This window comes from Cervus elaphus, chromosome 21 (genome assembly GCF_910594005.1).
Source record: "Cervus elaphus chromosome 21, mCerEla1.1, whole genome shotgun sequence".
Lineage (NCBI taxonomy): Eukaryota > Metazoa > Chordata > Mammalia > Artiodactyla > Cervidae > Cervus > Cervus elaphus.
The window spans coordinates 6074505-6099902 of NC_057835.1; the positions used below are offsets into that span (position 1 = coordinate 6074505).

Here is a 25398-nt window from a genome sequence, read left to right on the forward strand (position 1 = left end):
ACTAATCTGATCACCATAAAACCTGGGACTGTGAGCCATAGAGCAGAGTAGCTCTCCTGGAGTCCCTTACCCATCTGCTCCCCATCCAGGCAATCTCCCAATAAAGTCTCTTGCTTTGTCAGCACCTGTGTCTCCTCAGAGAGTCCACTGCTCAGTGTTAGATAAAGAGCTTACTTTTGAGCCCTGGAAAAGGTCCCCATTTCTGCAAGAGCCCTAGTTCAGGAGGAGGACAGGGTGTACTAACAGCCCCCCAGGAAGTGATCCCCATCTAGGAAGGCAGGAAGGGCCTGTCCACACTGAAGCAGTGGTCAGGGAGTGGTCAGGGTGTGGCAGTGTGGCAGCAGAGACAACACAGATACCCTTTGGCAACCTCATCCTGGTGGTCACCACTCCATCTGCCTTTGAGAAGGTTTCAACAAAGGTGACCATTGCACTCTTCTAGGTATTCACCTGGCTTTGATATGAAGCTTAGAATTCAGTGCAGCAAGAGGCTCAAAGTACTAAGTAAGAAATGTGCTTCTCTCATCCCTCCCCTCCTGCCCCTTTACCCTGCCCCATGAGGCATTTGATGCCAGTGCCTCCCCTAGCTGGAGAATAGCTTCTCACGAACCAGGAGACTGTGGAGCAGGACAGCAGCCACCTGGACCTCTGTCCCTACTGAAAAGGAGCAGGACTATGTGGTCCTTGCCCCACCCCCCACCCTGTCCTCTACCTGCCTTTTGTCTGTGGAAAACCTTAGTAAAAGAATAAGTTTAATCAGAGAAGTGACAAATGCTGAAACAAAGGAAAATATTTAAAGAGACTAAATAACAATAATGCAGTCATGAAGCATAGTCAAGGACATTTAGTTCTTTCTAAAAGGCTATAGATAATATTCTAGCCATATCCTGTGAACTGTACAAAACTAGGTACATACCAAAACACCAGGTAGAGAAGTAAACTACATGATGACCAGACTGTACCCAGGACACCATCTGCCATGATTCTGAGACTTGATAGCAAAGAAATGGGAACAAGTGGACCCAGGAAATGAAGATTAACTGTTCCTAAAACAATCAAGATGATGCTGGTCAGACCACTGATGACCAATCTGAAGTTGACTTTAGAGATGACTATGCTTTTTCTGCATGTAAGACCCTCCTCTCAATCTGTCCTTAAAAGCTCTTACCCGCTGCATGTGGGTGTGGGGGGTGGGAATCAGCCTTTGGATAGATGTCTGCCAACCTCCTCCACTGAGCTGCTGGCATCTGAAATAAAGCAAACTTTCCTTTCCATTGACCTGGCCTGTTTATCGGCTTTTGAGCAGCGAGCAGCCAGACTGACACACATACTCTCTCAAAAACACTACCACTTCAAGTCTGTCAACAGCTGGCCTTAGGGCCCTCACCCTCCTAAGTAGGCAGCATCTGGAGAAACGTTCTGTCACTCTTAGGAAGCCAGGCGCCACCGTGGGAGACGGCTCGAGTCCTGCAGAAGGTGTCTGACGGCACCACGCAGGGCGATGCACAGTCTCCATGGCAGCTCTGCCTGTCCTCATTCCACTGCATCGCCAAGCACACTCTGGACTTCCGCCGTCCCCACCTGAACACTGGGAGCGTGCAGGCTCGGCTGCCTCAGGGGCATGTGGTCTGAGCGAACCTGGGGCCACTCTTTAGGTGGGCATGTAGACTAGGCCCTGTGACGCTTTTGCTGTTAAAATACTCCGCCTCTGCTTCCTAAAGTGGCAAGAGGTTGTTGACTATGTGTGAAGTGACACCTACTGAGGGGAAGAAAGATCAAACATTAAAACCACAAGGAAATCTCTGAGTCCACAGTACCTGAACGAGTCTGGTGTTTATTTCTCTCTTGCAACAGGTGCTAAATGGGGAACTCATCAACCGGGAGCTCTAGAGGTTAGGGAGAGTAATAGTAAAGGACACAAGAGAGTGTGTTCTTGTGAGTGTGGCTGACAGGAGAGTAAAGGAGAGCTAACTTGTGAGAGATGGGGAGATGATCAGCCCCTCCCAAGGGGGCTTCTCAGGTCAGCGTGTTCCTGACTAGAATGGAGACGATGCTCAGGAACAAAGCTGACTGCACCAATTGCGCATTATCTTCTATATCCTCTTCAAGTGTGTATTCTGCTGTGATGTCCCTCTCCAGATTACTAGGTCCTGCTAAATTGCACATGTTCCCACCACAACAACTAACAAAATAGAAACTGTTACTACTATGACTTGACTTTCTTCTGGGGGCTTCCGGAGGCTCTTCGGATCTATACACAAATGTGCAGTTAAATGTACAGTTCTTGTAAACGAGTACTTCACGAGGACTCAAACCTAAAAAGAAACAGAAATGAAAATCACAGATTTCATGCGTTAAACATCCAAATATCAAAGCACAGCTATGTTAACTAGCTCCATCCCTAAATATTGTTGTTGTTGTGTCATGCAGTCATATCTGACTCTTTTCGACCCCATGAAGGCAGCACGCCAGGCTTCCCTGTCCTTCATTATCTCCTGAAGTTCACTCAAACACAAGTCCACTGACTGATGATGCCATTCAACCAACTCATCCTCTGTATCCCCTTTCTCCTCCTGCCTTCAATCTTTCCAAGCTTCAGGATCTTTTCCAATGAAATCGGTTCTTTGCATCAGGGGGCCAAAGTACTGGAGCTTCAGCTTCAGGGTCAGTCCTTCCAGTGACTATTCAGGGTTGATTTCCTTCAGGACTGACTGGTTTGAGCTCCTTGCCATCCAAGGGACTCTCAAGATCTTCTGCAACACCACAGTTCGAAAGCATCAATTCTTTTGTGCTCAGCGATCTTTATGGTCCAGCTCTCACTGGACTACGTGACTACTGGAAAAACCATAGCCTTGACTATAAGGACTTTTGTCAGCAAAGTGATGTCTCTGCTTTTTAACATGCTGTTTTACGTGTGTTTTTTCCCAAGGAGCAAGCATCTTTTAATTTCATGGCTGCAGTCACCATTCTCAGCGATTTTGGATCCCAAGAAAATAAAATCTGTCACTGGTTCCATATCCCCCATATCTATTTGCAATGAAGTGATGGGACGCAGGCCATAATCTTCATTTTTGAATGTTGAGTTCTATGCCAGCCTTTTCTCTCTTCTCTTTCACCTTCATCAAGACTCCTTAGTTCCTCTTCAATTCCTGCCATTAGCTGGTCCCATCTGCATATCTGAGGCTGCTGATATTTCTCCTGGCAACGTTGATTCCAGTTTGTGATTCATCCAGCCTGGCAGTTTACAGGATGTAATCTTTCAAGAAATTAAATAAGCAGGGTGACAATATACAGCCATGATGTACTCCTTTCCCAGTTTTGAACCAGTTCACTATTAGGTCTGGTTCTACTGCTGCTTCTTGACCAGCATACAGGTTTCTCAGGAGGCAGGTAAAGTGGTCTGGTATTCTCATCTCTTTAAGAATTTTCCACAGTTTGTTGTGATCCACACAGTCAACCGCTTTGGTGTAGTCAGTAAAGCAGATGTAGATGGTTTTCTGAAACTCTCTTGCTTTTTCGATGATCCAACAGATGTTGGCAATTTGATCTCTGGTTCCTCTGCCTTTTCTAAATACACCATGTATATCTGGAAGTTCTGGGCTCCTGTAATGTTGAAGCCTAGCTTGAAGGATTTTCAGCATCAACCTGCTAGCATGTGAAATGAGTGAAATTGTGCAGCAATTTGAACATTCTTTGGTGTTGCCCTTCTTTGGGACTGGAGTGAAAACTGACCTTTTCTAGTCCTGTGGCCACTGCTGAGTTTTCTAAATTTGCTGGCATATTGAGTGTAGCATGTCAACAGCATCATCTTTCAGGATCTGAAATAGCTCAGCTGGAATTCCATCACTTCCACTAGCTTTGCTCGTAGTAATGGTTGCAAAGGCCCACGTGATCACACTCTTGGATGTCTGTCTCTAAGTAAGTGACCATGCCATTGTGGTTATCCGGCTAATTAAGACCTTTTTTGTATCATTCTTCTGTGTATTCTTGATGCCTCTTCTTTGTCTCTTCTGCTTCTGTTAGATCCTTGCCATTTCTGTCCTTTATTGAGCCCATCTTTGCCTGCAATGTTCCCTTGGCATCTCTAGTTTTCTTGAGGAGATCCCTAGTCTCTCCTATTCTATTGTTTTCCTCTATTTCTTTGCATTGTTCACTTAAGGCTTTCTTATCTCTCTTTGCTATTCTCTGGAACTCTGCATTCAGATGGATACATCTTTCCCTTTCTCCTGTGTCTTTCACTTCTCTTCTCTGTTATTTGTAAGGCCTCCTCAGACAACCATTTTGCCGTCTTGCATTTGTTTTTCTTGGGGATTGTTTTGGTCACCACCACCTGTACAATGCTATGAACCTCCGTCCACAGTTCTTCAGGGACTCGGTCTTTCAGATCTAATCCTTTGAATCTATTTGTCACTTCCACTGTACAAAGCATTTTATTTAGCTCACACCAGAATGGCCTGGTGGTTTCTCCTAGTTTCTACAATTTCAGTCTGAATTTTCCAATAAGGAGTTCATGATCTGAGCCACAGTCAGCTCTGGGTCTTGTTTTTACTGATGGTATAGAGCTTCTCCAAGTTTCCTTCCTGGTGGCTCAGAGAGTAAAGCGTCTGCCTGCAATGTGGGAGACCCGGGTTCAATCCCTGAGCCAGGAAGATCCCATGGAGAAGGAAATGGCCACTCCAGTACTCTTGCCTAGAAAATTCCACGGATGGAGGAGCCTGGTGAGCTACAGTCCACGGGGACGCAAAGAGTCGGACACGACTGAGCGACTTCACATTCTCCAAGTGTGCCTGCAAAGAATATAATCAATCTGATTTTGGGATTGATCATCTGGTGATGTCCATGTGTGGACTCACCTCTTGTGTTGTTGAAAGAGGCTGTTTGCTATGACCAGTGCATTCTCTTGACAAAACACTGTTAGCCTTTGCCCTGCTTCGTTTTGTACTCCAAGGCCAAAGTTGTCTGTTACTCCACATATCTCCTGACTTCTTACTTTTGCATTCCATTCCCCATGATGAAAAGGACATCGTTTTTTGTGTGTTAGTTCTAGAAGGTCTTGTGGGGCTTCCCAGATGGCACTAGTGGTCAAGAACCTGCCTGCCAATGCAGGCGATGTAAGAGATGTGAGTTTGATCCCTGGGTCAGGAAGATCCCCTAGAGGAAGGTCCGGCAACCCATTCCAGTATTCTTGCCTCAAGAATCCCATGAACAGAGGAGCCTGGCAGACTACAGTCCGCAGAATTGCAGAGAGTCAGACACAACTGAAGCAACTAGCACGCACACATGTCAGAAGGTCTTGTAGGTTTTCATAAAACCGTTCCACTTCAGCTTCTTTGGCATTGGTGGCTGGGACATAGACTTGGATTACTGTGATGTTGAATGGTTTGTCTTGGAAACAAACCAAGTTCATTCTGTCACTTTTCAGACTGCCCCCAAGTACTGCATTTCGGACTCAACTTTTGTTGACTATTAGGGCTACTCCATCTCTTCTAAGGGATTCTTGCCAACAGGAGTAGATATAACGGTCATCTGAATTAAATTCTCCCTTTCCCGTCCATTTTAGTTCACTGATTCCTAAAATGTCAGTGTTCACTCTTGCCATCTCCTGTTGGACAACATCCAACTTACCTTGATCCATGGACCTAACCTTCCAGGTTCCTATGCAATAGTGTTCTTTACAGCATCAGACTTTCACCACCAAACATCTACAACTGAGGGTTGTTTCTGCGTTGGCTCAGCCTCTTCATTCTTTCTGGAGATATTTCTCTACTCTTCCCAGTAGGATATTGGATACTAACCTAGGCAGTTCATCTTTCAGTATCATATCTTTGCCTTTCCATACTGTTCATGGGGTTCTCAAGGCAAGAATGGTCAAGTGGTCTGCCATTCCATTCTCCAGTGGACCACGTTTTGTTAGAACTCTCCACCATGACCCATCGCCTTGGGTGGCCCTGCACTGCATGGCTCATAGTTTCATTGAGATACACAAGGCTGTGATCCATGTGATCTTTTTGATTAGTTTTCTGTGATTATGGTTTTCATTCTGTCTGGCTTCTGATGGATGGGGATGAGAGGCTTCTGCAAGCTTCGTGATGAGGACTGGCTGTGGGGAAAACCTGGTCTTGCTCTGGTGGGCAGAGCCTTGCTCAGTAAATCTTTAGTCCGATTTTCTGCTGACGGGTGGGGTGGTGCACCCTCACTGTAGTTTGGCCTAAGGCAGCCCAGTCCTGGAGTCTGTAGTGTCTATGATAGGCTGCAGGCTCTATGGCCAGGCTAATGGTGATCTCCTCCAAGAGGATTTATGCCAACAGGCTACACCTCTCAGGACTGCTGCGGCCTGTGCCCCCGACCCCGCAGCAGGCCACTGTCAACCCACGCCTCTGCCAGAGACTCTCAAACATTCACAGGCAAGTCTGCCTTGGTCTCTTGTGGGGTCACAGCTCCTTTCACATGAGTCCTGGTGCACACAAAATTTTATTTGTTCAGTTCAGTTGCTCAGTCATGTTCGACTCTTTGCAACCCCATGGACTGCAGCATGCCACGCTTCCCTGTCCATCACCACCTCCCCGAGTTTACTCAAACTCATGTCCATTGAGTCGGTGATGCTATCCAACCATCTCATTCTTTGTTGTACCCTTCTCCTCCCATCTTCAATATTTCACAGTATCAGGGTCTTTTCCAATGAGTCAGTTCTTCACATCAGGTGGCCAAAGTACTGGAGTTTCAGCTTCAGCATCAGTCCGTCCAATGAATATTCAGGACTGATTTCTTTTAGGATGGACTGGTTGGATCTCCTTGCAGTCCAAGGGACTTTCAAGAGTCTTCTCCAACACCCAAACTCAAAAGTATCCATTCCTCTGCACTCAACTTTCTTTATAGTCCATACATGACTCATCTCCATACATGACTACTGGAAAAACCATGGCTTTGACTAGATGGACCTTTGTTGGTAAAGTAATGTCTCTCCTTGTTAATATGATGTCTACGTTGGTCACAGCTTTTCTTCCAAGGAGCAAGTGTCTTTTATTTCATGGCTGCAGTCACCATCTGCAGTGATGTTGGAGCCCCCCAAAATAAAGTATCTCAATGATTCCATTGTTTCCCTGTCTATTTGCCATGAAGTGATGGGACCGGATGCCATGGTCTTAGTCTTCTGAATGTTGAGTTTTAAGCCAGCTTTTTCACTCTCCTCTTTCACTTTCATCAAGAGGCTCTTTAGTTCTTCTTCACCTTCTGCCGTAAGGCTGTGTCTTCTGGGTATCTGAGGTTATTGCTATTTCTCCCGGCAGTGTTGTTTCCAGCTTGTGCTTCCTCCAGCCCAGCGTTTCTCATGATGTACTCTGCATATAAGTTAAATAAGCAGAGTGATAATACACAGCCTTGACATACTCCTTTCCTGATTTGGAATAAGTCTGTCGTTCCATGTCCAGTTCTAACTGTTGCTTCTTGACCTGCATACAGATTTCTCAAGAGGCAGGTCAGGTAGTCTGGTATTCCCATCTCTTTAAGAAGTTTACACAGTTTGCTGTGATCCACACAGTCAAAGGCTTTGGCATAGTCAAGAAAGCAGAAGTAGATGTTTTTCTGGAACTCTTTATTTTTTTAATGATCCAACAGATGTTGGCAATTTGATCCCTTGTTCCTCTTTATTTATCACAAGGCCTTAAATCCTTTTGAAAAATGTTTACGAATAACATAGTTTTGGCCACATCAGGTCTTAGATGCAGCATGTGGGAGCTTTCCTTGCAGCACCCAGGCTTCTCTCTCAGTGTGGCCCATGGGCTCCAGAGCATGAGGGCTCAGTAGTTGTAGAAGACGGCCTTAATTGCCCTGCCACCTGTGGGATCTCAGTTCCCCATGAGAGAGTCATTTCCTAGGCAGTTTGATAACAAGTCTAGGGGTCCCCAAGGAGAGAGGGGTCTGGAATTCTCAAGGAGGAAGAAAGAACAAACTTTTTTTTTTTGGTTCCTCTACATTCCTTAGGATTATATAACAATAAAGTATCATGCTTCAGGACAGTCTCTGGATTAAACCTTCTGGCTAATCCTGTTATCTTAAAATGTGAATTATGGGAGTAGGTCTGGTGAGGTCTTTACAAGGATTATGAAACAATATTGTATCCTGCCTGAGGACAGTCTCTGGATTAAACCTTCTGGCTAACCCTGTTCTCTTAAAATGCAAATTATGAGAGTAGGTCTGGTGAGGTCTTTACAACCTCCAGACATTCTTTTGATTCATTGGAGAGTATATAACTCCACTGCTAACACTAGCAAGGGGGTACTCTTTCTGTCCCCTTCTGATGCCTATGTCAGAAGCTTTCTCTGTCTCCTTTATACTTTAACAAACCTTTATTACACAAAAGCTCTGAGCGATCAAGCCTCGTCTCTGGCCCCGGATTGAATTCTTCTCATCCGGAGGCCAAGAATCTCGGCTTCTTTTCATGGTTCAGCTACAACCTTTCACCAAACCAGGAAGTGAACCCATGTCCCCTGCATTGAAGGAGAGATTCTCAACACCAGAACACCAGGGAAGTCCCTAGTGCCTAAACTTCTTGAGTAAGCAAGAATATTCAAATCCACTAGAATTCTCATTACTCCATGGACGCCTTCACCTAGGGATGATTTTCCATCTACACTGCCAACTTATCTAGGCATCTGGCAGCCCTAAGTAATTTTACAGTCCCTTGTCAGGAAGCTATACAAAGGAGTCGCTCTGTTCATTATTTGTCGTAAGGAATCTAGGGACCCAGAAATGAATGGAGACCAGGAAATACACTTTTGCTGATGTCCCAAAGATCACACAGACCCTCAACCAGAAAGCCCCTATAGTATGGCCTTCAGCTGATGGACCTCTACATCAGCTCCTTCTGTGGTAAGCAGTTTCCTGAGGGACCTAAGGTGCATCCATGTTTTAGGCCTGCTTTGTTGGAAAACCTTGCCAGAGGACCATGCTCTTGTGGGAAACAAGGAACTGCCTAAGCTGCACTGGGGAATCTACCTACTTGACCAGGGATGGCCAAGGAGCGGAGGCCTTGGGCAGCAGTTCTTCCAGCCCTGGAGACACAGCAGGACACCTGAGAACAAAAGGGCCCACGTGGCAGGCTATGTGTCTCTGCAAGAGGCTATTACTGCCTGCCCTTTCCTGGGGCTGAGCCTCGTCCTGGAAACATCTTCTCAGGATCGGAACAGAGAGAGCAAAGAGTGGCCTTGTCCCCTGAAACTGCCTAGGTGGGGTGACTCGGTTTTTAGAGTAAGAAGGTAATCTGGTACTTACGCATGGAGACAGTAAAACAGCGCCTAATATGATAAGGACATGTTCTAAGATGTGGACAATTGAACGTATTTTTCACCAAACACTCATAGCACTGTACGTTATAGGTCCCTAGAATAAACAGAGAAGAGTCAGACTCCTCCTTCGTTGCCACTCACCGCATCTGCCCAGCAGCCGGCCCCTTCCCTCAGCCTCAAGGATTCCCTGAGGATGCACAGCTCAGTCCACAGTGGGCTCTGAGCCGGGGCAGCATGAGCTTCCTGGACTCCAGGATGCCAGGAACACCCAGGAGCTTTCTTCTTCTCAGAGACAGGCTCTCAGGAAAGGTCCCGGTCTCTCAGGGGTGTGAGCCTCTGCTTTGTGGATGGACCCACCTTTTCATGCAGAGCCTGTAGTCATGAGGGGCCACAGGCTCCCTGAGTTCCCTGCACCCACCATGCCTGCCTGTTCCAGTGAGGAAGGGCCACAGCCAGAGACTCCCCCGGGCTCACTCTGCGGCCCCTGAGTCCACTGGTCCTTAGAGGAGCCTTCCTCCATCCTGACCCTCCCCCTGCTCCCGGACACCCTGTGCTCACCAACTGCACAATTGCTAAGATGGAGATCTCAGCTGGCTAAGATGGCAAAAATTCCATTCAGACCCTTAAAATGACCCCAATTAAGTCAGGTCTCATCCTCGTCAAGAAACAGAAGCACTGATACTCACAGGGCTCAACGAAGCCCAGTGGCCATCCCATGAAGAGGAGGAAGGCAAGGAGGAGCATCATCCCTGTGGGGGATTGAACCTGTAGGTGAGGGAAGCCAGGGCACAAGTCAGCAAGTGTGTGGCTCTTATAGCCACGTCTGGTGTCTCATCTGAACAGCACGAGTCCTGGCCACCCTTCCCACCTTCCGGCACCTCTGGCTCTCGGCTGAGCACGGCTCTGGGCAATGACGGGCTTGCAGCCCTTTCCCACACACAGTGGCTTCGCCCCGCTCAAGCCTTCATGCTAGATGAAGACATGCTCCTGTTCTCTGTCAGGCAGAGCACGAGGCTCAGAGTGGTCTGGGGCTGTCTCCAGGTGACCCTCACACTCCGCATGGACCCCCTGATCTCCCTGAGGTGTCCCGACCTCAAGGCTGACCTGTGTGAAGAGCTGGAACATGCTCCATTCGGTAATTCTGACTTGTATGAGCTCTGAGAAAAATGCAGAGGGCAGTGACAAGAGTGCAGGACCTAGTGGAGAAGCAGCCAGGAGCCCAGTGCCTGTGCTAGGAAGCGTGGACCACATGCCATCATGTCTCCCGGGGACTGGGCATCACATGGCCCCACATTACTAAGGGGGAGGCCCTGCGGCTCGTCACCCGACCCACACACCAGCACTTGCTGGAGGGAAAGCCCCCCAGCACCAGGCAGTGCCCACATCTGAAACATTTCCTTGTGGGGACTCATCAGCACCCTTGAAGCTGCCAATGTCTAGGGTCCTTCCAGAAATTCCCTCCCCATCCCCAGGGGCCCCGTCTCCCTTCTCAACCGGGGCATTTGCCCTTTGTGCTCAGGGGCTCCTGTCTGAGGGACATGCCTCGTCTGCTGCTGCCTGTCACCCTGAGGAGACCCAGGGTGGGGGGCAGCCCCTGACAGGTACCTGCCTCGGGACCAGCTGAGGCCCAGGATGGGGGCTGACTGTGCATCAGCCAGCCACGCCCCTCGGGTGGGGACCATCAGTGTCCTGACCCTCGGCCCCTGGCTCTCGTCACGTGTCCTCTCTCAGGGATGGCTGGGCCTCAACCTGCTTATGGCCAAAGGTCCTCCCACTCGAGGTGAACTCGGGCCGAAGCACCGGGTGCAGGGGACCAAGACCGAGGAGGGGGTCAGAGCCAGCGTCCTGCAGGGGCTGCTGATCTGCCCAGCCAGTCAGCCTCCCACGTGGTACCACCCTCCATGTCCAGACCCCTTCCCACCCGGTGCTGTCTGCTCTTCTTACATCTGTCCCTTCCCTCAGGCCACCCGTGCTCCCACTGACAGTCTCAAGAGCAACTCAGACCCAGAAACACCCCAAGTGCTCCCGAAGAGCAGCCTCAGATAGAGAAACCGAGGAGACTGTCCTATCCACCATCTCATCAGGCCAGCGAGGGAGAGAACAAGACGGTGGAGGAGTAGGTGGCCATGGAGTACATCTCTCTCCACGGATACATCAGGAATACACCTTTAGATACAGAAATGCGTCCAGAACACCAGCTGAGAGCAGACAGGAGCGCCAGACCAGTGGAACAGAATATACAAAGCCACGGAAAACTCAGTAGGACAAAGGAACTAGAGGGATAAACAGGACTAAGAGCAGGACTGGACCGGCCCTCAGCCAGTGTGGAAACTGAAGCAGGGGTCTGATCCCAACGCTGGAGCAATGTCTGAGTCAGAGCAGAAACATTTAAGGTTGAGAGTGAAACAGCTGATCTGTGGCCGCCGAAATGGAATGAGAACCAGACAGTCCTTTCCACAGCCATACATACTCCTGACACAGACACAGGTCCCCTGGAAGGCACGTCGGCTGGGAGCTGGAGCTTAGGGATTGTGGAGCAACCCCAGGGCGAGGGCTACTGTCGACTGTGCAAGACACAGCAAGGGGATGTGAGGGGGGAGACTGTGGTGGGAAGTGCCTGTGGAAGAAAGCCAGGCAGCCATGGAAGCAAGGCAATCCTTCTGAGTCACGTGTAGCGGATGAAGCCATCACCATAGCCTCTCTCTCTCCACGCACCAGCACGGGCAGCTGAACAATAGAGAGACTGGCCCATCAAATGCCTGACGCACTGAACCACAGAGTAGGACCCCACCCAGGGTGCCTCTCTAAGTGCCTAATCTGCCGATCTACAGAGTAGGACCCCTGCCACACGGGCCCTTCTATGTGCCTGATGCACCTAATAACAGAGATGGACCCCAGGCAAGGGAGCCCTCTAAGTGCCTGAATGGGCAGAGCTACAGAGAAAGACTGGCCAAAGAGGCCTTCTGATCACCAGCTACAAGAGGCTTGAAAAAAAAAACTCTGATAAGGCCATAACTGCTGCAGCAGAGGCAGTCCATGTCCCTGCACCCTTGGCGCTTCCAGGGTCATTGCACGCCCCGCAGCTGTTCCATCTTCACGGTTAACTGTCATTGGGGCAGAGCTGCCGCAGGCACAAAAAGTCTTGCATCTACGCACACAGGGGCACTGCGGTAGTGTCCAACTCTTTGCCATCCTGTAGACTGTGGCCTGCCAGGCTTCTCCGTCAGGGAAGAGGGTTCTCTGGGCAGGAATATTGGAGCATATGGACTAATACTGCTTGCCATACCCTTCCAGGGCACTGTATTTTCTGCTGCCCTAGCCGACAACTCCCCGGAGTACCTGGTGCTGCCAGAAGCCCTGTGACCCAAGCAGTTGCACCACCTCCGCACCTGGCCCTCACAGGGGCAAACCCAAGTCCTCCAGGGCAGCCTCAGGAGCAAACCCCAATGGACAACCAACATGCAGAGGTGGAAATAAAACCACAATTGAAACCCAGGGGCAGTGTGGCAAAGGAAGAAGACCCAAAACCTTCCCACCAGCCTTACAAGCTGCAGATTAAACCCACAGGACCAACGAGGCAGACTCTGTGTCTATGGTATGTATAAAAGGACACTGAGAGCTCCCAGAAGAGAAAACGCACTAGTTCTGATAGCTGTGAACATTGAAGAGAAGAACACACAGGTGTAGGACCAGGTTAGAATATGAGATGCCCCCACAGCAGGTCCAGAGACCAGCAAAGTGTTGGAGGGCATCCTAGGGAGGTGAGGTGGACTGTGACTCCCAATGAGGGACAGGACTCTGATAGCAGAGACTCAAGAAAAACATTTATTATTTTTATGTTTTGACTTCTTCTGTAGATTCTTTTAGGGCTTCCCTGGTGGCTCAGACAATAAAGTGTCTGCCTGTAGTGTGGGAGATCTGGATTCGATTCCTGGGTTGGGCAGATCCCTTGGAGAAAGAAATGGCAACCCACTCCAGTACTCTTGCCTGGAAAATTCCATAGACTGAGAAGCCTGGTAGGCTACAGCCCATGGGATTGAAAAGAGTTGGACACGTCTGAATGAGATTCTTTTGGATTCTTCTTTTTTCTTTGCCTCCCCCCTCTCCACTGTAGTTTTCGGTTTTGTTGGCACTACAAAATCTAATTAACCTGTTGAGCTTTTTTCCCCTCAGTCACGTTTTTTTTATAGTTGTTCTAAACCTCTCCCTCTACTCTGGGCTTTTGCAGTTCTGTGGAGTTTTCCTTTTTTCTCTTTTTTTAATTTTACTTTTTTAAGCCTATTTTTTTTTTTCATTTATTCCTTTCCTTTTCCTACTGTTCTTTTCCCCTTGCACTTCATCTTTAATGTATATAAATATTCTTCATCTACCTCTATTTAACCTTGCACAGCTATTATTTCTTTCTTTCCTTCCCTCTCAACATATTGTTAGCTCTATTTCCATTGCTTTATTCCCCACTTGGTACCTTGGTTTAGTTTTGTTTTCCACTATGTGCTGTAGTTAGTTTTGTTCTTAATTGGTAAGTAAAATTTTTCATTTCCTTTGTTAGCTGGGTCAATCTACTGTACTTTATTCTTGTTGCACTATTTTTACTTTGCTCATGGGTGTATATGTATATATTTCATTATTTTAATCCTTATTTGCTGATTTTGTAACTGCCAATCCCCATCTGTCTGGGCTTCATCTTTGGTTTCTTGTTTTGGGATATTTGTTTTAATCTCTCTGAATGCCATAACAAACCACTTGGGAATTTTTGTTCCTGACCAGAGATCAAGCCCTGAGCCTTTGGAGTGGGAGCATTGACTCCAAGACCCTAGACTACCAGAGAACTAACCCTAGGGAGTATCAAATAGTGAGAAGTCACACAAAGGAAACCACTTGAATACAAGACCCAGCATCACCCAACCACCAGTAGCACCCTGAACAGGACGTCTCATCTAAACAACAAACAAAAGAAAAATACAAACCCAACCATCAGCACACAGGATTACCACCTCACTCAGCCTTGCCCATCAGAGGAAAATGAAACAAATAAACACTCAGCACAAATCTCACGCTAATAAAAGCTTACACAAACCACTTGACCAACCTTCGGAGCGCAGAAAACTAAAGGAAGAAAGAATTCAACCTTGAAGCCTGGGAGAAGGAGACCTCCAACAAAATAAGTTTAAAAAACTAATGAAAAGGCAGAGAAATACTACACAAATGAAAGAACAAACTAGAAACACAGAAGTCCAAATAAATGAAGAAGAAACAGGCAAACTACCTGAAAAAGAACACCAAATAATGACAGTAAAGATCAAAAACCTTGAAGACACAATGGAGAAAATGCAAGATTCGAACAACAAAGACCTAGAAGAATTAAAGAATAGACATATACAGACAAACAACACAATTACTGAAACTTAAAATACTCTAGAAGGAATCAAGAGCAGAATATCTGAAGCAGAACGAATCCGTGAGCTGGAAGATAAAAAGGTGGAAATAACTCCTGACGAGCAGAATAACGTAAAAAGGAGGAAAACAACTGAGGACAGTCTCAGAGACCTCTGAAACAGTATCCAACTCACCAACATTCGAATTATAGGGGTCCCAGAAGAAGAAGAGAAAAAGAAAGAGTATGACAAAAGTTTGGAAGAGATTATAGTTGAAAATTTTCCCGACAAGGAAAACGAAATAGTCAATCAAGTCCAAGAGGCACAGAATCCCATACAGGATAAACCCAAGGAGAAACAGGCCAAGACACATCCTAATCAAACTAACAAAGACTAAACACAAACAAAGAATAGTAAATGCAGCAAGGGAGAGGCAACAAGTAACATACAAGGGAAACCCCATATGCTTAACAGCTGATCTTTCAGCAGAAACTCTGCAGGCCAGAAGGGAAGGGCAGGATCTACTTAAAGTACTGAAAGGAAAAAAATCTACGACCAAGATTACTGAACCCAGCAAGGATCTCATTTCTTAAGAGAATTCAGTACCACCAAACCAGCTTTACAACACACATTAAAGGGACTTATATAGCCAAGAAATGCAAGAGAAGAAAGAAGACCTACAAAGCCCCAAACAATTAAGGAAATGGCAATAGGAACACATATATCAATAATTACTTTAAATGTAAATGGACTAAAAGATACAGACTGGCTGAATGGGTACAAAAACAAAACCCACATATATGCGGTCTACAACAAACCCACTTCAGACCTAAAGACACATATAGACTGAAAGTGAGAGGATGGAAAACTATATTCCATGCTAATGGGAGGCCAAAAAAGCTGCAGTAGCAATCCTCATATCAGACAAAATAGACATTAAAATAAAGAAGATTACAAGAGATAAGGAAGGACACTACGTAATGATCAAGGGCTCAATCCAAGAGGAAGACATAACAACTGTAAATATCTATGCACTCATATAGGAGCACCTCAATACATAAGACAAACACTAACAGACATAAAAGGAGAAACGGACAGTAACACAGGAAGAGTAGGAGACTTTAACACCCCACTCTCACCAATGGACAGATCATCAAAACATAAAATTAATAAGGAAACACAAGTCTTATATGATACATTAGATGAGATGGATCTCACTAGTAACTTCAGGACATTCCATCCAAATGCAGAAGAGTACACGTTCTTCTCAAGTGCACATGGAACATTCTCCAGGATAGACCACATCTTGGGGCACAAATCAAACCTCAGTAAATTTAAGAAAATTGAATTGTATCAAGCATCTTCTCTAATAACGCTTGAGACTAGATATCAACTACAAGAAAAAAAACTATAAGTAACACAAACACTCAGAGATTAACAACATGTTTCTAAATAACCAACAGGTTACTTTGGAAAGAATCAAAAGAGAAATCAAAAAATTTCTGGAAACAAATGACAATGAAAACACAACTCAAAACCTATGGGATGTGGCAAAAGCAGATCTAAGAGGGAAGTTTATAGCAATACGATTCTACCTCAAGAAACAAGAAAAACCTCGAATAGACAACCTAACTTACACCTAAAACAACTGGAAAAAGAAGAACAAAAAGAACCCAGAATTAGTAAAGGAAAAGAAATCATAAAGATCTGAGCAGAAAGAAATGAAAATGAAATGAAAGAAACAATAGTAAAGATTAACAAAACTAAAAGCTGGTTCGTTGAGAAGATAAACAGAATTGACAAACCTTTAGCCAGACTCAACAAGAAAGAAAAGAGAAGAATCAAATCAACAAAATTAGAAATGAAAAAGCAGAGGTTACAACAGACAATGCAGAAATACAACGGATTACAAGAGACTATTATGAACAACTATATGGTAATAAAATGGATAACCTGGAAGAAATGGACAGATTCCTAGAAGACTTCAATCTTCCAAGACTGAACCAAGAAGAAAGAGTAATTATGAACAACCCAGTAACAAGCACTGAACCTGAAGCTCTGATCAAAAATCTCCCAAAAAACAAAACCCCGGGACCAGATGGCTTCGCAGAATTTATCAAACATTTAGAGAAGAGCTAACGCCTATCCCTCTAAAACACTTTCAAAAAATTGCAGAGGAAGGAACACTCCCAAACTCATTCTACGAGGCCACCATCACCCTGATCCCAAAACCAGATAAAGACAAAAGAAGAAAACTACAGGCCAATACCATTGATGAACATAGATGCAAAAATCCTCAACAAAATTTTAGCAAACAGAAGTCAGCAACACATCAAAAAGCTCATACACCGTGATCAAGCTGGGTTTATTCCAGGGATGCCAAGATTCTTCAGTATATACAAATCAAACAATGTGATACACCGTATTAACAAACTGAAAGATAAAAATCATATGATCATCTCAACAGAGGCAGAAAAGATCTTTGACAAAATTCAGCACCCATTTATGACCAAAATTCTTCAAAGAATGGGCACAGAAGGAACATACCTCAATACAGTAAAGGCCACATACGATAAGGCTACAGCAAACATTATTCTCAATGGTGAAAAACTGAAAGCATTCCCTCTAAAATCAGGAACAAGAGAAGGGTGTCCACTTTGACCACTATTATTCAAAATAGTTTTGGAAGTCGTAGCTACAGCAATCAGAGAAGGGAAAAAAATAAAAGGAATCCAGATAGGGAAAGAAGAAGTAAAGCTCTCACTGTCTGCAGATGACATAATACTGTACATAGAAAACCCTAAAGATAGTATCAGAAAATTACTAGAGCTAATCAGTGAATTTAGCAAAGTTGCAGGATACAAAATCAGTACACAGAAATCAGTTGCATTTCTATATACTAACAATGAAAAACTCAGAGAAATTAAGTAATCAATCCCATTCACCACTGCAACAAAAAGAATTAAGTATCTGGGGAAAAAACTTGCCTAAGGAGACAAAATACTCTATACCAAAAATTATAAGACACTGATGATAGAAATCAAAGATGACATAAACAGATGGAGAGATAGTCCATGTTCCCAGGGAGGAAGAATCAATGCTGTGAAAATGACTGTACTGCGAAACACAAACTACACATTCAATGTGATCCTTACCAAATTACCAATGGCACTTTTTCACAGAACTAGAACAAAAAATGTCACCATTCATATGGGAACACAAAAGACCCCGAGTTGCAAAAGCAGTCTTGAGAAAGAAGAATGGAGCTGGAGGAATCAATCTTCCCGACTTCAGATTATACTACAAAGCCACAGTCATCAAGACAGTACGGTACTGGCACAAAAACAGAAATATAGACCAATGGAACAAGCTAGAAAGCCCAGAAAATAAACCCAGGCACCTATGGGTACCTTATTTTTTGACAAAGAAGCAAGAAAATAGAATGAGGCCCAAACAGCCTCTTCAATAAATCGTGCTGGGAAAACTGGACAGCTACATGTAAAAGAATGAAATTAGCACACTTCCTAACACCATACACAAAAATGAACTCAAAATGGATTAAAGACCTAAATGGAAGACCAGACACTATAAAACTCTTAAAGGAAAACATAGGCACAACACTCGATGACATAAGTCAAAGCAAGATCCTCTGTGACCCACCTTCTAGAGTAACAGATATAAAAACAAAAGTAAACAAGTGGAACCTGAGTAAACTTAAAACCTTTTACACAGCAAAGGAAACTATAAGCAAGGTGAAAAGACAACCCTCAGAATGGAAAGAAAATAACAGCAAATGAAACAACTGGAAAAGGATTCATTTCCAAAATATACAAGCAGCCCATACAACTCAATACCAGAAAAACAACAACCCAAGCAAAGAGTAGGAAAAAGACCTAAACAGACATTTCTCCAAAGACGACGTACAGATGGTGAACAAACACATGAAAAGATGCTCAACATCTCACATTATTAGAGAAATGCAAATCAGTCTACGGCCATACCACCCTGAACGCGCCCGATCTCGTCTGATCTCGGAAGCTAAGCAGGGTCGGGCCTGGTTAGTACTTGGATGAGAGATCACCCCACACCACTCAGAATGGCCATCATCAAAAAGTCGACAAACAATAAATGCTGGAGAGGGTGTGGAGAAAAGGGAACGCTCTTGCACTGTTGGGGGAATGTAAACTGATACAGCCACTGTGAAAGACGGCATGGAGATTCTTTACAAAACTACGAATGAAGCCACTATATGACCCAGCAATCCCACCCCTAGGCGTGAACCCTGAGGAAACCAAAATTGAAAGAGACACATGGACCCATTGTTCACTGCAGCACTATTTACAATAGCTAGACATGGAAGCAACCTAGATGTCCCTCGACAGATGAATGGATAAAGGAGTTGTGGTACATATACACAATGGAATATTATCCAGCCATTAAAAGGAACACATCGCAGTCAGTTCTCATGAGGTGGATGAACCTAGAACCTATTATACAGAGTGAAGTGAGTCAGAAAGAGAAAGATAAATATCGTGTCCTAACACACATACATGGAATCTAGAGAAATGGTACTGAAGACTTTTTACAGGGCAGCAATGGAGAAACAGACATAGAGAATAATAGGCTTATAGACATCGGGAGAGAAGAGGGTGAGATGTACGGAAAGGGTAACATGGAAACTTACATCACCATACGTAAAAAAGACAGCCACCGGGAACTTGGTCTATGGCTCAGGAAACTCAAACAGGGCCTCTGTATCAACGTAGAGGGGTGGGATGGGGAGGGAGACGGGAGGGAGGTTCAAAAGGGAGGGAATCTATGTATACCGATGGCTGATTCATGTTGAGGTTTGACAGAAAACAACAAAATTCTGTAAAGCAATTATCCTTTAATAAAACAAAATTAAAAAAAAAAAAAAGACAAGACACACCAGGGCTTCCCTGGTGGCTTACAGAGTAAACGGTCCACCTGCCTATGCAGCAGACACCGGATGAATCCCACGTCCAGGAGGATCCCACATGCCGCAGAACAGCTAAGTCTGTGTGTGCCACAATTACTGAACCTGTGCTCTAGAGACCAGGAGTGGCAACTACTGAACTCCGCCAGACCAAGAGCCCGTGCTCTGTAAGAAGAGATGCCACTGTAATGGGAAGCTCATGCACCACAACTAGACAGTAGCCCCCCTTGATCCAACTAGAGAGACGTCCACACAGGAACTAAGACCCTGTACAGTCAAAAATAAATAATAACATAACAGTGAGAAAAATGAGAATGAAAATCCTAGGAATAAACGTACCTATGGAGACAAAAGACCTCTACTTCGAAAACTGTAAGACCCTGATGGAAGAAATCAAAGATGACACAAACAGAGGAAAAGATATGACCATGTTCTTGCTTTGGAGGAATCAATATTGTCAAATTGACTCTCATACCCAGGACCATCTACGTACCCAATACACTCCCTAGAAAATTACTAATGGTATTTCTCAGAGAACTAGAACAAAAAATGTTTGAAATCTGCATGGAACTACAAAAGTTCTGGAACAGCCAAATCAATCTTCAGAAAGAATAGTGGAGCTGGAGGAATCACACTCCCAGACTTCCCACACTCCCAGACTGTGGCCATACTTCAAAGCTACAGTCCTCAGAAAGAGTAAGGCACTGGCAGAAAAAGAGAAATACAGATCAGTGGAAAAGGATAAAAATCCCGAAATAAAGCCATGCACCTACGGTAAATTAATGTACAGTGAAAGAGGCAAGAATATAAAATGGAGAAAAGACAGTCTCTTCCTAAGCACTGCTGGGCAAACGGGACAGTTACATGTAAAAGAATGGAGTTAGAACATTCTCTCATACCATATACAAAAATAAGTGCAAAATGTATTCATGACCTAAATATGAGACCAGACTTGATAAGACTTCCAGAAGAAAACATAGGCAGGACACTTTTGCCGTCAAGCACAGCGATACCTTGTGGATCTGTCTACTACAGAAATGGAAATAAAAACAAAATTAAACAAACCAGGCCCCATTAAACTTAAAAGCTTTCGCGCGGCAACTGAAGCCATAAACAAAATGAAAAGACAATCTAGAGAATGGGAGAAAACATTCGCAAACAATGAGACAGACAAGGGGTTAATTTCCAAAATGTACAAACAGAATCAACATCACAATATGGATATTAAAAAATGAAAAATGGGCTGAAGACCCACATAGGTATTTACCAAAAAAAAATAAAATAAAATAAAGGTGGCCAAAAGGCACATGAAAGATGTTCAACATCACTAATTATTAGAGAAATGGAAACCAAAACTCTACTGAAGAAATATCACGAGACACTCGTCAGAAGGGCCATCATACAAAAATCTCCAAAGAATACATGCTGGGGAGGGTGTGGAGAAAATGGAAGCCTCCTACACTGTTGATGGGAATGTAAACTGATGCAGCCACTCGGGAGAACAGAATGGAGGTTCCTTAAAAAATGAAAATCACACCTGCATATCATTCTGCAATCCCCCTTCTGGGCACAGATCTGGGACAACCCATAAGTCAAAGAGACACATGTACCCTAATGTTCACTGCTGCACTATTTACAACAGCTAAGACATGGAAGCAGCCTGAATGTCCACTGACAAAGGAAGAGGTGAAAAAGATGATGCAATATTACTCAGCCAATAAAAGAACTAAATAATGCCATCTTCAGCAATAGAGGTGGATGGAACTAGAGATGATCATGAGGCCTCCTTGGTGGCTCAGCGGAAAAGAATCCACCTGCCAATGCAGGAGACGTGTGTTTGGGCCCTGAGTCAGGAAGATCCCCCGGAGAAGGAAATGACAACCCACTTCAGTATTCTTGCCTGGGAAATTCCATGAACAGAGGAGCCTGGTGGGCCACAGTCCACAGGATTGCAAAGAGTCACACGTGCCAGAGCGACTGAGCACGCACCCAGCTTGCTTACAGGCTTCCTGGCAGTCTTCCCAGGTCACTACGGAAGGTCACTTCCTGACAAGCACAGGAACCTCAGGATGGTCTGGGACCCTCAAGAAAGGACAAATTCACCCAAACCTTAGGTACGGCACACGATGTCTGATGGCAATTATCTGATCTGGCTCCTCAGCCTCGAGCAAGCTTTAGAAGTCCAATCAGTCACTCATCATGAAAAGTTCCAGCAAACAGTGTTTTGAATTCTACACGGTCAACCTCTATTCTTGTTGCACTCATCGGAATGATCAAGCCAAGCTGACTGCAACTAGACGAACTGGCAAACGCGGTCTCACTATGGTTGTCTCCAATAGAAATGGGGGTGACCGAGGAGAGAGAATATTATGTTTTGGTAATACAGCTGAATGAATATCAGGTTCTACTGCTGCTGTCTACCTTTTATGTTATGTTTCTGAACTGTAAACTGGACTAAACCCTGAATTCTTCTAGTCCCATTCCTCAAAATTTGGCTACATCCTTCCAAACTAGCATTTCTTGTTTCCCTCCCACCCTCTTGACTTGCAGTCATTAAGAACTAAAACTGCCCTGTTTTGAATGCCATGCAATAGAGGTGGACAACTCTGTCTTCACTTCTCAGAAATTACCACAGCTCATGTATAGACAGTCATGGTGCCTGTTGCCATGTGGGCCACTCAAGACCAGCACTCAAGACCATCAAACTGCAAACCAGGAAAATCTGTCAATTTGCCACCACCTGCCCTCAAGGTAAATGCTTCAAATCCAATATGAGAGCTCTGCTATACTGGCTGCTCTCAACACTCAGAAACTGGTTTATTATTGGCTCCCATCATTCACCATTACTTCCTTTTGTTTCCATGGCAATGCCTCATCAAGTACCCACCCGGCTTCTCCCACAATGAAGGGCTAACTTGGGATGTCAGCTGCATCACTGCATCCTAAAATGAGACACAATTGCTTACAATTACTTAAATGACCTCTGTTCAAGACTAAGAGTATAATTCAATGAAAAATGGGGAGACCTACCACCTCAGCTTTACTGTGTGAACATTCCAGGCAAGGTGACGAGGACACTAAGAAGGCTCAAGGCAGGCCTTCACAAAATACACAAACTCTGCATAATGATTACTTTGGTTTAATATGACTTAAGAAATACCCAGTACAAGAGGACACGCTCTGACCCTGCTTTGTTCCCCTCAAAGCAAGAGGCAAAACTCCCAGGGAAGGTATGCCACCTACCTTAGGAGGATGGAGAGCATCCTTATCATCAACGACAGGAAGATATTGAGACTGAGCGGGGACATAAACAAACTTTGTTACTTCTTCATTAATGTGGTACACCAAGGAGAAATCCTACTCTTATAAATTCTTCTCAAAGAATTAATTCTTTATCTAAAAGGCTACATAAACAGCCTCCCGTGGTCACTTCTTAAGTCTTACCGCTGTGGGGCCTCCACACCTACAAAATGAAATTGGTTTTCCTTCTGTTAATATCACGGCTGACATCGACTTGATTACAGCAGGCAAATGAACCTAGAAGGCATTACAACCTCCACTAAGAGAAAGAAATGAACAGAAACACAGAATATCTGAAAATGAAAACTCACGGAATGGGACGACAGCTAACCAGATGCTAGAAAACAGAGCAATAGGAAATGTGAAGAAAGGTTTACACAAAATATCCAAACTGATACTCAGAGAAACAAAAACAAAGGAATGAACAGAAGTGCCAAAGGGGGACTCATGGGTCAGAGTCCCACACCTATGTAACCAGATTCCTTGAAGGAGAGGACAAAGAGACAGCACCAGTCTCTGAAGAAATAATGCCAGACACGACAATTTCCCAAGACGACTTGGGCCATCAGCCCACAACCCAAAAAGTTCAGTGTGGCAGGTCAACAGGAAACCTCACACAAGGAAGATCAATCTGAGACAGACCACAGCTGAACTGTGGAGCACGATTCTTAGTCAGGGACAATCTGAATGTGAGTCAGAGGAAACCCAGGCAGTACCTTCGGGCAGCAACCACCTCAGCCATGTCTGGTCTTTCCACAAAAAGCCAGGAGAAACTTCTGTCCCTCAGGGACAATCACTTTCAAATGCTGTAGGGTGAAGACACTGTGCACCAGGACCTCTACTCTAATGAAGGGAAATGATACGTCAAAAATGAAGGTAAAATGAATATGCTTCAACACAAGAAGAGTTTCCCTGTCTACTTACCAGCAGGTCCCACTACAAGACACCTTAACTGCACGTCCCAGTTAGAAACAAAACACATGAAACTAGAGCCCGAAGCAGAGGGTGTAATAGAACTGAGATGTGGAAACGCCTCCATTAAAATCAGGCAGAGTGAACTTGCAGGCAAAAAAGGTAACAGGAAAAAAAGACCCTAAGAGATGAAGGAGGACGGCGATTTCATGTCCATAAGGGACCCTGAACCTCAATCAAGAATACCATTCCTAACTACAGGAATATTAAGCAACATAGGAGTCACCTCCCCCGTCTGCAAATTAAAAACACAGTTCCAAAGTAATAATGCCCTCCCTCATTCCCACCCGCTTCACTCCCCGTAGAAAACAGAACCTATTTTGGGCACCACGATAATAAAAATATTACAAAACAAAACCAGACCTAAACAGCCTCAAGACCCGGCAGGAAAAGAGACAAGCATACATTAGCGATGCGGAAATGCTGCAGACCCGGGGTCCCATATTCCATCTCAAAAGCCAAGCAAGTGACAGCCAATTCAACCCGAAACGAAGGACCTGACAGCAAAACGGGCCGAGAATGGAAAGGGAGGGAGTGCCACGTGTCAGGAGGAGGCTCCTCTACCCAGGGCCGAGGCTGCTAGATGGATTGGGGCACCCCATGGGCGCCGGGTGCTTTGGGGTTCTGCGGTGTGAGTGGCACCAGCAGGATCCCGCAACCTTGTTCTAGGGGCCAGGGGCCAGGGCCAAATCCCAGAATCTGCCGACATTGATCTCACGCCGACTCCGGGCCTGTAGCACAGCCCCCACCTCCCGTTCGTTGCCCACCCTTCCAGGACCTTCAACACTCCCCGTGTCCGGCCCAGAGCTTCGGAGACCTAGCTCCTCCACAAGCCCCTGACTTCACGCTCCACCCGTCGTCTTGTTCTGTGCTACAACTGTCGTGTGCTGCTAGAGACGTCTCCGCGCTCCATGTCCTTCCCAGGCGTCCCCAACGCTCCCAGGGGGGATCCCATGTACCGGCAGACCTCTGGAGCCTTCAGTCCCCGTGCTCTGCGAAGACCTTCTGGAATCTTCCCTGATCCTCGCGTCCTGCCAAGAACCGTGGAACTTCCCCGCCCCCGTGTCCCAGCCAGACGGTGGAATTTCCTTTCCACTTCCTCCCGACCCCACCCTTGTCTTGTCCAAACCTTCTGGCACCTTTCTGGACACGACCTCCAGGGGTTCCACAGGCTATAGGTAGTGCAACTGCCGCCGGCGTGTGAGGACAGGCCGCTCAGGCTCGGCGCCCACACTCCACCCGGAAGCACTCAGCGGCCTCCCCATCAGGCTTTGCGCGGCTTCCAGAAGGTTTCGGTGCTCGCGGGTGGGAGCGTCCCCAGGGGTAGTCTACTCAGACTGCCTGGCGGAGGGCGACGCCCGAAAGTGTTAGGGGACACGCAGCGGGGAGATGGTTCCAGAAGGTCTGGGCAGGAGCAGGGGGTGGCGGGGCGTGGCGGGGCAGGTTCATGCCGTGACATACCCCGGCATCACAAGTCTGCCATGACTGACAGTACTAGCGTTCCTGCTCT

General features: G+C 45.7%; 1 protein-coding gene across 4 annotated transcripts; it reads right to left on the reverse strand.

The window, feature by feature from the left end:
- Positions 1–1826: 1826 nt before the first annotated feature.
- Positions 1827–25117, reverse strand: LOC122679185 (glycosyl-phosphatidylinositol-anchored molecule-like protein). 4 transcript variants are annotated; one of them, XM_043879506.1, is made up of 5 exons: positions 25018–25117; positions 10389–10441; positions 9971–10049; positions 9271–9378; positions 1827–2315 (listed from the first exon to the last, which is right to left on the reverse strand). In XM_043879506.1, exons 2-5 carry the CDS (start codon positions 10407–10409, stop codon positions 2017–2019), a joined length of 507 nt encoding a protein of 168 aa, XP_043735441.1. In that variant the 5' UTR covers positions 10410–10441; positions 25018–25117; the 3' UTR covers positions 1827–2016. The 4 variants fall into 4 exon arrangements, with proteins under 4 accessions (XP_043735441.1, XP_043735443.1, XP_043735442.1 ...); XM_043879508.1 differs by lacking the exon at positions 10389–10441 and adding an exon at positions 24848–24919 and having other exon boundaries at positions 25018–25072; XM_043879507.1 differs by lacking the exon at positions 10389–10441 and having other exon boundaries at positions 25018–25096.
- Positions 25118–25398: the final 281 nt, after the last annotated feature.

Coding starts and splice junctions, on each gene's coding strand:
- LOC122679185 (XM_043879506.1), bottom strand. CDS start 10,409: ATGTTCCAGCTCTTCACACAG. Junction 9,379..9,970: donor ACTGGGCTTCGTTGAGCCCT/GTGAGTATCAGT, acceptor TGTTTATTCTAG/GGACCTATAACGTACAGTGC. Junction 2,316..9,270: donor CTGTTTTACTGTCTCCATGC/GTAAGTACCAGA, acceptor GTTTCTTTTTAG/GTTTGAGTCCTCGTGAAGTA.